Source organism: Phyllostomus discolor, chromosome 7 (genome assembly GCF_004126475.2).
Source record: "Phyllostomus discolor isolate MPI-MPIP mPhyDis1 chromosome 7, mPhyDis1.pri.v3, whole genome shotgun sequence".
In the NCBI taxonomy this organism is placed as follows: domain Eukaryota; kingdom Metazoa; phylum Chordata; class Mammalia; order Chiroptera; family Phyllostomidae; genus Phyllostomus; species Phyllostomus discolor.
The window spans coordinates 51,385,362-51,398,292 of record NC_040909.2 but is presented as its reverse complement, the minus strand read 5'-3'; the positions used below and the strand labels follow the sequence as shown (position 1 = coordinate 51,398,292).

Genomic DNA, 12,931 nt, shown 5'->3' with positions numbered 1-12,931 from the left:
GAATCTTGTTACAACCACTGGTGTGACCAAAATGGCATCACAAAACATTTCTAATCCAGTCTTCCTCCTGAGAAAATGCACCTCCCCCTTCCCAATCTGATTAAAAGGCAATTGTAAACCTTGTCTGGTGTGGCTCAGTGGATTGAGCATGGGCCTGTGAAGCAAACGGTCACCGTTTCGATTCCTAGTCAGGGCACATGCCTGGGTTGCAAGCCAAGTCCCTGGTAGGGGGCACATGAGAGGCAACCACACATTGATATTTCTCTCCTTCTCTTTCCCCCTCCCTTTCCTTCTGTCTAAAAATAAATAAATAAAATCTTTTAAAAAAAGGCAGCTATAAGCAAAACTCTCTAAAAGTAAAAGAAGATGTGTTAAGTAAGATTCTTCACAGGTGATATGTTTTTAATTTGTATTTCTTTACATTCTTGCAATTATTTTTATAAGGAACTATAAATGCAACATTTTAATCTCAAAAAAAACCCTTATTAGAAGTGAATTTTGAGGGCATGCAGAACTGATGGCTTTCCTTTGGGGATCAAAATGTCAGACAAGGGTGTGAGTCATAGTCTGCCACATACTCAATGGCTGACCTGGGCGTGCCTCAGTTTCCTTGTCTGTGAAACGGGGATTATAACAATGAGGAATAGTCACTTAGCTATTACTGGAATACATTTATCACAATGCTTGGTACTGGTAGGTGCTCAGCATACATTAACTATTATTAACAGAACTATTACTGTGATTATAGTGAGTCTCAGTGGCTTCCTTTTATATTCATTTTCTGAGCCTCACTGGGCAACTTGGAAAAGGCCTTGTTCTCTAACAGTTCAAGCAAATCACAGATGTTCAGAAAATGACTATGAAGTACCCCAACTTCTTTAAGTTCAGCATCACTGTTCCAAAAATTAGGTGTTTTACTGGGTCCCACACCCAGCTGTTCACTACAATGAATTCCCATTTCACACTGTAGGCTGCAAAAGGACCACTACTTTGCATTTTCTGGAAGCAAATATATTACACACAAATCAATGTACCAGACTTACTATCTTATTATTCAACCCACCTATGCCAGGCTCGAAGGCACAGAGGTGCACAATAGTTACACCTGTCCCTAAAGCAGTCCTGATCCGTGGGAAAGCAAGACAGACAAGTTAGGAGACCAATACATGATGAGCCACACGATGGGGGGGGGGGGGGGCAGTGCAGGCAGCAGGTGGGGGGTGCTTTAAGCGAGGATGATGACTGTGGTTTCCAGAAGAGGGCCTTAAGCCTTCCAGCCTCAGGTGTGACGGACACCCCATGGATCTCAAACAGGAGTGCCAAGAAAAAAAAGGAACAGGAGAGGCAATGATGATAAGAGATACATGCCCCACAGGAAGTGTAACATGATACCTGGATCATTTCCTGTAAAGGACTCCCGACCAGAGAAGCATTCCCCAGGGGCCAGCCAGCAAGCCTCCTTCAGTGGAGATAAGGAATGTGACAAGCCACTGCCCAAGCCAAGATCCACCAAGGCTCTTCCTCTCAAAGCTCTTTCTGGGCTCTTCCCCGGGGTGGCTGGCAGCTCCACTGAGAGCCGCGTCCCACCAGCAGCCCGTCCATGATCTAACCTGAGCATCATCTGACAAGAAATCTTATAAACAGAACCCAAAACTCTGTTCAATTAACAAAACCACCAAGTCACAAAGGCCTTTTGGAGTCTGAGCCCAGGGCCTCCTCAACACCTGAGGTCCCTTGGGGGTCAGGGCCTCCCCCAAACTCCCCCCAGGGAACAATCACTTTGTTCTTGAGCAAGAAACACCAGGCCCCACCAGGCCCAGTCAAGTTCCCGACAGGCTATAGATTGCCAAGTAATTCTTGTTTCCCTGGAATATCTGATAAGTCACTTCAGTGAGACACAGGAAATGGGGTGATTCACACAAGCAGTGCAGTACCAGCATGATGAGAACTTGGTTATTTTCTTGGGGGAGCAGGGGAGGTGGAGGAATCTGACTCCGGCCATGGGGAATCCTTTCATGCCCTAGCCTCCACGGGAGGCCACCTCTCTGCCTGGGTCACAAGCAGCATGTGGCCGAAAGTAACACCATTCCGGTTTGTCAGAACGAAAGCTGACTGCTGCCTGCCTTTTCTAATCTTAAAATCTGAATTTATGGGCCGCAGCAAATTTACATAGTCCCTGCCACAAATCCCCACCCATTTCCCTATAGCTCAAAAGCCAAAATTCCACACCGTGTTCCAAATAATTCCAACCTCTTTGGTTGCCTTTATATCTGAACGGAAATTCCAGAAAAGTTGTCTGGTGTAGCAAAAGCTGACCAGCCTTATGAAAATACTCAGAAAGGTGACCCATTTAGTCAAAAGAGCTTTCAGATCTCCATGAGAAAAGGAATTCATGCCAGCATAAAGGGCCTTCAGAGAGGGAGAACAGGAGTGTTGTGTTAACGCCCAGACCTTTCAACCGGCCAGCCCTGCAACTGCTGGGGAGCTGAGCGCCGAGTCAACCAGCCAGCCAGACCAGCTTTCTCTCTCAGAAGAACTGCTGCAAGGAGAAGCCCCCTTGGGGACACAAGTTCAGCTCTGGCGCACACAGCGCAGGGCTGTGGTCCACAGCAAGGGGCTGCCCACAAAGCTCCTTGAGGATGAGCAGGCAGTGGCTCACCGCCTTGCACTGGGAGCAGGCAGCTGCTTGTGCCAAAGCTGCTAGACTGATAAAGGCCACGTGCCAGCCAGGAAAGAAGGGTTCTGCTCACCAGCAAACACCACCCAACATGCTCTCCACCAGTTAATGTTAAAAGGTAGCAAAGGAAAGAATGTAGGGTGAGGTCATTTCTGACAGAGCACAGCTGTGCCAATGGTTGCTGTCACCAAAGGATCTCCCAGCTTTGCTAAACAGTATGTTCTGTGAATCCCGCAGGACCTCAGCCAGAAGGAACCCCAGGGGCACCTCCTTCTCACCTCCAGCTTCCAGGCCTCACAAACAAAACCCTGCCTAGCTCCCCAAAGCAGCCTTCAGCTTGTCCCCACTGCATAGACGGACCTTCAGTGAAAGCATTGCCCCTGGGAACCAAACAAAGGCAGGGAAAGAGCCATAAAGGTGTCTCCAGAACTGAAGAAGTGTCACCAGAAATGGAGAGAAGGCCCCATTAAAGCTCCAGGTGTGGAAAAGATAAGGCAAATGGGCCAAAAAAAGTTCTGTTTTATAGCAGGAAATTTCACATTAATCTAATTCAAATGAGTCAAGTTTCCAGCAAAATAAAAGCAAACAGAACTAAAGCAGTATAAAGTCTCTCACTACAATGTATCTATTTTACTTTACAAGTGTAGAACCTAACTTTCACATTAAAAAAATACAGCCTGACGCAAGTGTGCACCAGGCCTGGCCTGTGAAGTGAGGCAGATTCAAGCCTCAGTCTTCTCGTTTGTAAAATGGAAATGGATGTAAAGCCACTCACTTTGCAGGGTTCATAATGAGGATGAGAACTAAGGAAGGTAAGGCACTCAGGACAATGCTTGGCAGGCAGCAGGCATGGGAAATGCAGGATGTGATGTTACAGGGTGGGCGTGCACCACACTCAGTAAACAAATGGCGTCATCAGTGCGGTTTGCTACCAAGAACAGTCAAGAAATATGCAGGAGGAAGATAGTGTCTTCCTTGCCAAGCTGTCTACCTGAGCCAGGTCTTGATGGGGGCAGAGAGGAAGTCAGAAGCTCTGTCAGAATAATTCAGTCTTAAGGCCAGTCTTGACAAAGTGAAAAACCAAACTGCTCCTTGGCTTACAGTCAGTACAAGAAAATCACGACCCAGGGCAGTCTACTGCACAGGGGCTGGTCAAAGGGGATCAGGAAGGCAAACGTTCTTTGGTAAATTTTGTAATCAGACAATGAGCGTTAGTAGAATTTCATCAAACTGTTTTCATAACTGAACAGTTTGCAGAAGAGATAGCAACCATCTGTCTATAACTTCTCAAATGAATACAGTTATGGCAATCACTGGAAGGCTCTTAGAAGAAGGGCAGCAACTTAATATATAGGTCAGTATTTTTCTTGCAAAAAAAATCATGATCTAAGTGGGCATAATTAAAACACCCAATAGTTCCATCCTTCATAAAATGTAGACCTACTCTCACCTACTGTTTTATCACTTGAGTCATGAAGACAACCATTTGGTTCTCAAGTCATTTTTCCCAAGAAGCTCTCTCCCTAACCACGCACTCAATTTCCCAAGCAAAGTGAGCGAGGCACCTTAAAAACACAAGGTCACTTCCCAAGCCCCAGAGGGAGAAAGTGCTATTGTTTACTATACAACAAGTGGAGCCAATCTGGGGGTTATTGAGCGTGTTTAATGAGTGACTAGATTTACAGCAGTAACTAAGGTGGTTGCCAGTAGAGTGAAAGGCAGTCTTAACCATTAGAAGAGCAGGAGACAACACACATTTAGGCTGAAATGGCCCGTTCCACTGGATTTATTTATTTGGATCAATTTAGTGTTGGAGGAAGGGATTATAATTATAGATCCAGCTCCTTCACTGACGGTAAACTACAGGTGAAAACTAAATGCAGCATAGGAATTGGGTCGGGTGATGGGGGGACTAAAAAGGAACCGTAGAAACACGGGCCCTCAGAGGCTTCCAAATAGGGCACATGCAGCCCAAGGGCACACAAGGTAAACCATGGAGCACAGGAAAAGCCAGACCTTATATTTGAACTTATCTACAAAAAAACTAAGCTGTACTAGTAGCTTACTACATAGACTGACAGTGGTATACAGGTATATAACTTACAAGTACATACATATAAGGAAGGGGCACGTTCACAGATTTTTACTGAAGCTACAGTTGATCCACTTCAGCTGGATTCACCTACCCTCCCCCCCCCAAGCTCCCTTAAGGAGATGCTCTCATGGCCGCTCCACAGCCTCAGGAGGCCCTTTGTGAGCCAGCCCCTCACCCCCACCTCTCCACCACCCCCCTGACTTCCACCTGACACACAATTCTACTCCTCTGCTCACCTGGCTAATTAATTGTTCACCTGCTTCATTCTAGTCAGGCTTTAGGTCTCAGTTTACATGTCCTTCCTCCAAGGAGCCCTCCAGACTACCCACCCCACTCCAGCCTGAGGGAAGGTGCTCCTCCTGGTCTTGATGCTCGCTACTCACTGCTGGTCTGCAGACAGCAGCAACTAGAAGCTGGCTGCAAGTGCAGAAGCTCAGCCTTTACCTCTGACCTCCTGAATTGGACCTGCATTTTTAACAGTCTCCAGGTGATTTGTGTGTGTCTAAAAGCCTGAGGACACTCCCTGGTTACACATGTCTCCTCGACTGGGCAGTGTGCAACACAAGCCAGGGGCATGACACTCATTATTCCTGTGCCCCAGCAGTCGGTCTTTCATGTATTTGTTGAATGAAGAAAGGAAGGAAAAAAGGATCTTGGGAGGCATTGTCACCACAGGTTCTAAGCCACAGGTGGCAAACACAAGGCCCACAGGCAGAATCTGGCCCTCCACCTTGTTTTATCCGGCCCAGCACCTTCTTTCTACCCGGCGGCAGCACAGAGCTCCTTGCCCCTAGTTAAGGAGTAGTTCCATTTACACAGTCCTAAAATTACCTTCAGCCCTTTGAAGGCAACCGTGAGGCTGATGTGGCCCCCAATGAAAATGAGTTTGACACCCCTGTTCTAAGCTGAAGGGAATAGCCAGTACACCAAATGACAGCAGGGTGGTAGGCCTGGCCAGAGAACAGATGGAAGACAAGACCAAGTCCAGGACTTCAGTTCAAAAGCACAGTAATATTAATGATGATGCCAGCATCATGCTATAACTTAACCTAATTGAATACTGGGTTGGCCAAAAAGTTCATTTGGTGTCTTCTGCATGATAGCTCTAGTAGTGCTTAGTTGTCTTTAACTTCGTTTGAAACAATTTTGATAGATTGTATTGTGACAGCTGTCATATCAGTGTGCATTTAAAAAAAACTTATCAAAATTGGTTAATTTTTCGGCAGTCATTTTAATATTGAAGATGGAAGAAAATATGCAACATTTTTGGCATATTATGCTTTTTATTATTTCAAGAAAAGTAAAACTGCAACTGAAACACAAAAAAATTTGTGCGGTGCATGGAGAAGGAGCCATGACTGACTGAATGTGTCAAAAGTGGTTGCAAAGTTCCATACTGGAAATTTCTCACTGGATGATGCTCCACGGTGGGGTAGACCAGCTGAAGTTGATAGCGATCAAATCGAGACTTTGAGAACAATCAGTGTTTTACCACGTGGGAGATAGCTGACGAACTCAAAATATCCAGATCAATAAAGTTATTGATGAAAATAAAAAAGTGTCTTTTATTTTACAGAAAAAACTAAACGGACTTTTTGGCCAACCCAATATAATGCTCCCACCAACTCTAAGGTAGGAACTATTATTCTCCTCAGTTTTACCGATGGGGAAACAGACTCAGAAAGGTTGAGGCAGTAGACCGGAGTTGCACAGCTGTAGGAAGCAGAGAGGGGATTAGAATCCTGGCAGTCTAGCTTCAGGCCCATACCCTGAATTCCACTGTATCTGGTATAGCCTAGTATGTGCTGACCTGGAGGCCACTTAGAGAGGGAGCAGGATGACGTGGTGCCCCGACCATGGAGCCACTGCAGACAGGGCACAAAGGTTCAGAGCCTGAGCCTTCCTCAACTAAGCAGTGACACTCGCCTCACAGCACAGAACCAGGACCCGGAGCAGGGAAGGGGGTGCCGCTGCCAGATGTAATTTGGCTCCAAATCAAAGCCCTTCTTTAGCACAGACTCTCCAAGAATGAAGGCGGCTGCTGACTGGCAAGCTGGCTCCGCCGTCGCTGGAGGAGTCCGCAGAGGCCCAACGGCCATCTGGAAGTGATTTGGCGCAGAGATTCCTGAACGGGGTGGGAGGTTGGAATGACCAGCCACCCGGAGCTCCTGTCCAGCTCTCTGAAACAAAGCTGGTGTGAATGGGCCCCAGTGGCAGCCATAACATAACCAGGGGTCGTCCATCGCCTTCCAAGGAGGGGGTTACCCTCTGGGCAGTCCGTAACCCTGATAGCAAACGGAATTAACACTACCCAACCAAGCTGGTCTCCCCAGCAGCACAGATTTTAAATGTCCTTTCAGTGTGCACACCCTCCAGTGTGACTTCTGCAAATATTATTGGACAACACCTGATTTATTTAACAAACACTCACATAGCACTTAATGTGTGCCACAAACTGTTCTGAGCACTTTTTAGAATGTTAACAAGTTTAATTTTTATCAGAGGTAGTAGGTACTATCCCCATTTTAGTGATAAGAAAACCAAGGCATGGAAGTGTGGGAAGTATCTTAATAGCTACTTGGTAGCAAGTGGGCTTTGAACCAACCACTGCTCTCACCTACTACAAAAAGAACCACAAGGACACTAATGTGTTACTTTGTTTGAAATGGCCCAAAACCTGTTAATTCTGACAAAGCATGCTATTGTGCTTATTTTTAAAGCATTCCCTGGGTCTGAACTACATTGCCTAAAAGATACACTGGCATTTGCTAGGTAGCTCAGAAAGGAGTAGAATTTAGGATTATTTGTACATTATTTTGGTGGGGGTGGGACAAAAGGAAGGAAAAGGGGCTGATGACACAGTAACCCACCACCCTGGAAACTTTGCCCAGTGACCCAAGGTTTTGGGAACACACACCCCGCCTGCTCTGGGGTGCTGGCTTGGCACCAGCACTTCAGGTAAACATTAGGGTAAGACCGCATCCTCTGAAAAGGAAAAAAATTCCTTTTTTCTAAAAGATCAAACCAAAACACAGCACCCAAACTTCTAGGCAGCCTCGATGGTCACTGCTGAGCTGGGAGACCCCTTTTTCTCCAAGTTGGCTGGGCTGCCCAATGTCAGAAAGTTTTTTGGAAAACTAAGTAACTAAAACTGCCAGCTCTGGCAGACAACTAGAATTGAATATGCTGAGGCCTCACTATGAACTGCCCAAGATATAACAAGAAAGTGAAGAAAATCTTTAAATTTTGGATGGAGCCTAGGACGGGCCCACCTTAAAATGAATCACAAATGTGAATAAACAGCCAAGGCTATCTATCCTGCAGGGAATTCAAAGCAGACAAGTCAGTCCTCTAGAGGCTTCTGACCTTCCCTTATCTCAGAACTGGGTGCCTGTACACAACTCGAAGGATTCCCACAATGTATACTGCTGAGAGTTATCCAAGTCATACAACACTCTGAATTCATTCAAGGATACCTTCCCAGCTTATGGAGTAAAACACCATCCACTGGGTAGCAGAAAAGTTCTACCACCCCCACTCCCACCCCCTAAAAAACCGTGAAGGCAGGTCAGCCATTCCCTAAACAAAGTCACCTCGACATAAGATGGAAGACGCAAAACGATTCTGCTCACCTCCCAACAAACACTCATCGCCTGGCTCCCTCACCACAGTTCAGAGGAGTGATCCTGTCACCCGCCTAAGGCCTCGCTTGAGATCCCTTCTTTGCTCAAGGCCAGAGGCCCAAAGTATGAGTGTCCCGCTGCTACTCCAACAACCCAGACTTAAACACAGTGTTACTGGGGCTCTCCGGTCAGGGCAGAGGGGCTGCATTTCACTCGTTTCTGACACTGGAAGGCAGGTCAGTGAAGGCTCAATTTCAACAACTGGGCAGATCTGGGTTCTAGTCACCATTTACTAGCAGGGTGACCTTCGCTAGTTACCTCACTTTTGTTTCCTCATCTTTTAATGGAGATAATATACTAACATAAATCGAAGCTAGAACAGCAACCATTTCCTAAGTACTTTGTCATCAGGACTGGGGCAAGCCCTTAAGCTGCCCCGGGACTTGCTGAAGCAGATTATAGACAAGGAAAGCACTCGAGAGCTCTTGGTGGTGAACAATGGGGTGATCGCCAGAACACACTTAACATGCCCCCAGATTGGAGACAGGGTCACTGACAATACAGCAGCAACACAACAGAAGCAGTGAATACTTGAGTTGGATATGACTTTTTTCTGAAGGGCCACTACCCAGAACAGTCCTGGAGCAGGGAAGAGGCCTCAGGCATTACCCCCTCAAGAGTCCTGGCACTTGGCCCTCCCCCTCAGTCTCCAGAGGCTGGAAAACCTGTTTGCTTCTAGATCTTTCTGGGAGAGCTACCATGCAGCCAATGACTGGAATCATAAATGTGTCCCACCCTTTGACCCAGGAATGCCACTTTGGGGAATATGATCCAAGAAATAATTTAAAAGGAGAAAATAAAATAAAATAAAATAAAACAATGTAACTTGTGGTGGGAAGAGGTCCACATCCAGAAGCAGCCCACAGCCCATGGGCCCACAACCAGGGAAGGGGAGGTTAACGCTGGAATGTCAGGACAATGGCGGGCACTGTGGACTGGGTGGGTTCACAAACGAAAATCATGAGGGTTAGGTAGAGAACTCTAAGGGGCTAGACAAAGTCTAGAATGAGACCCTCAAGTTCCAGGCTCTGGTGGGAAGCCATCCCGGCAGCAGCTGCAACCTCTGTAAACAGCTGGTAAACTAGGCAGTCCAGGATTTTCTGCTGCTGTGGCTTGGGTTTTTCGTTTGTTTTTTTAAAAATGATTTCATGTCATGTTTGGATACTCCTGGTTTACTTTAAGTTTCTTTGTTCAGTTAATTAAATAAATACACATTTTTAAAACAAAGAAGAATGGATCCAAGTTGAGCCCAGCCAGGCCTTCAGATTCCTCAGAGGGGAAGCTTAGTTTCTGCAAATGAAAGAATTCCTGGAGAATTCTGAGGTTCTCTCCCCCAGCTATAGAAGATGGGCCCCCAAAGGAAAACAAGAGCATGCCACACGGCTTCCCTCTGCAGAGAAGCCGCCCTTCATGGGAAGGCTGACTGGGTGGTGGCAGCTGCCTGGACCCAGGAAGCAGCCCTACCTGCCAGGACAGGTGTGGGGGGGAGGAAGAGGGGGAGAAGGGAGGAGACTCTGCCTAGAGGGAACCCTTTCACACTGGAGAAGTCTCAGGGGCCACACCCACCATCCTTTCCTCCTGTCAGGAGTCAGATAAGGCGTGGTTTTCTCAGGAAGAGACCCCAGACCCAGGTCTGGGCCAACTCCTCTCTGGCAAGAGGCTCACCTGGCAGAACATGGACACACAATGTAGGTGCACACACACACTGTCCCTCTTTGCATACATATGTTCCCTATACACACATGCTGTGTGACAGTCCACACCCTGAGCAGCCTTGTGACTTTCCTGGAAGCCCTCCTCTAGCCCAGGTCTCAGTAGGGACCTCTTCATTCTTCCTCCCCAGCTCTGGGGGAGAGAAACCCAACACTGACTCTGTCCCTCCTCTCAGGAAGACCCTGGTGTGGGGACAGCAGGGAGAAGAAAGTGAAATCTCCTTTAATTGTCACCCACTCCCTTTAATTCTCAGCAGGACCCTCAGTACTTCCATGGCTTGGGCAAGTCATTTAGGACTCTGGACTCCCTGTCTGTAAAATGGGTCTAATGACACCTCAACTTGCGGGATGTGTAAGGGGTGGGATAACTAGGAAGCTGTTGGCACACAGCACTCACTAGTTTGGGGTCCCTACAAAGCAGCAGTTCCCATTGTCACCACCATATCCTAAACAATTTCAGCAACCACCGCGGGCTCAGCCTGCAGCGCTGGCCAGAGTCAAGCGGGGAGAGGAGCGAGCGAGGGCGACACACCCCCGAGGTTCCACTGCCCACCTCCAGGCCCACACACGTTCCGGAGACGGTGTGGGAGGATACCAGGTCCCGGTCTCCACCTGGGAAGGGAGGCGCCAGACTCAGAGAACGGTCCCTCCCCAGGTCTCCACCCCTGGCCTTTGAGCCAACGCCCTTTGGAGGTCGCCGAGCGCACCAGCCTGGGCGCAGCGGGGCGAGCGCTCCAGGGAACAGCGGCCTAGGGCCCCACTCTGGGGGACAGAGGACCAGATGATCCAGTCCCCTAGCTCCGGCAGGGGCACCCCAGGTGTAGAGAAATGACACAGTCCCACCGCACCCCGTGCGGCCCCAACCCAACTCCTCAACCGCAGCTCTCCAGAGACGCACTGCCGGAACGCACGGTGGGGAGCGCTACGGAGAGCTAGCACACAAGGTTGCAGCCCAGAGGCTGGCACCATGGTGGGGGCCTAGGTCCTCTGGCCCCCACAACCCCAGAGATGGACGCCCCCCGGCCGCGGCACACACACCCAGCCTGGGGCTACTGGGCGTAGTGGGGGTGGGCGGCAGGGAGCCCCAGCCTTCCCCAGGAGCGCGCGCGCGCGGGGGAGAGATGGTATACCAGCCGGAGCCAGGCGGGTCAGGACACTCACCAATGGACACGAGCTTGATGCTCTCACGGTCTAGGAACTCGAGCGCCACGGACACGTTCTCGAGCTGCATCTGGCGAAAGGTGGGCCGCTGGTGGTACTTGCGGTACATGCGCTTCTGGCTGAGCACCTCGAGCAGCGCGATAAGCCGCAGCCCGTCGCTCAGGTCGGTCTGCAGGTTCCCGATGCGTTTGTTCACGCATTTGAGGTGCTCGTTGCACCAACGCGTGAACGTGTTCTGCTGGATCTTCTTCCACGGCGCGTCCTCCGCCAGGTCCTTCTCGGTTACCGGCATCCTGGCGGCGGGGAGAACGCAATGAGCGGCAAGCTGCCGGGGGCTAACGTCAGAAGGCCCAAAGGCCGAGGAAGCGAGGACCAAAGCAGAGGGGGAGTGGGACTCGAACTCGCTGCTACCGGATCCGCAGCCGGGTCTGCTCTGTGGCCGTCTGCCCTTGGCCGCGCGGGGCGTCTGGCCCCGCGCCTGCGCACTGAGCAGACCCGCCCCGAAGACCCGCCCCGTTCCAACCCTCTGATGGGAGTTCCCGGGCCACGGTCGCCCCCTGCCGCCCAAATCCGGCACTGCGCTCCACGGCCTCCAAGGCGTCCTGGAACCCAGCGCTCTGAGCTCACCGCCTCGAGGAAAGGAAGCTAGGAGGAAGACATCCGCTATTTAAGGAGAGGGTTGCCCAGTCGTCCCGGATTGACGGATTGACGGGACAAGCCGAAGTGGAGAGCTGAAAAACAAACTTATTCCTTATCCTTGAGGAGTTCGTAAACTAATAGGAGAGAAAAGCACAAATGAACGGTCGTAAACAGCTTAGTAGTATTAGAAATTAAGAGTAATTTGCTATGTATATATTAGTTTCCTAACGCTGCTGCAACAAATTACCATTTGTTGCTGTAATAACCGTAATTTTAAAAAATTACAAATGTATTATCTTGCAGTTCTGTAGCTTAGATGTTTCTCACAGGTCTCACTGAGCTAAAATCAAAGTACTGACAGGATGCATTCTTTCTTCCCTGGAGGCTCTGGGGAAGAATCCATTTCCTTGCCTTTCCCAACTTCTACAAGCTTCCTGAATTCCTTGGCTGTGGCCTCTTCCTCCATTCTTCAAAGCCAGCACTGTCAGCTGAGTCTCTCACGCTGTCATCTCTCTGGTTCTCCAAAGTCACCTCTCTCTCTAACTCTGTTAAGAACCCTGTGATTACATTGGGCCCAATTGCTTAATCCAGAATATTTTTAAAGAATTTATATGTTTATTTAGAGAGATGGGAAGAGAGCGAGAAAGATAGGGAGAGAAACAATGATCAGGGTCGTTTTTTGCACAAGCCCCAACGGGGGGCCAGGCCTGCAACCCAGGCATGTGCACTGATCAGAAATGGAACCAGCGACCTTTAGCTTTGCCAGAGGACACCCAACCAACTGAGCCACATCAGCCAGGGCCAGGATATTTGTAAATCAGTGGCTAGCAATCGTAATTCCATCTGCAATGGTGATTCCCCTTTGCCACACAAGGTAATATTTACAGGTCCTGGGAAACAGATGTGAACATCTTTGGGGACCATTATTCTGCTTACCAACACCATGTACTGAGCACCCGCTCTG

General features: G+C 48.9%; 1 protein-coding gene across 1 annotated transcript in view; it reads right to left on the bottom strand.

Moving 5' to 3' along the window:
* Window positions 1-11,620, bottom strand: part of FLNB (filamin B) — a 140,598-nt gene extending 128,978 nt beyond the window's left edge. The window contains 1 exon segment of the mRNA XM_028518087.2: window positions 11,329-11,620. Within this exon segment, the coding sequence (XP_028373888.1) occupies window positions 11,329-11,620 (292 nt within the window).
* Window positions 11,621-12,931: the final 1,311 nt, after the last annotated feature.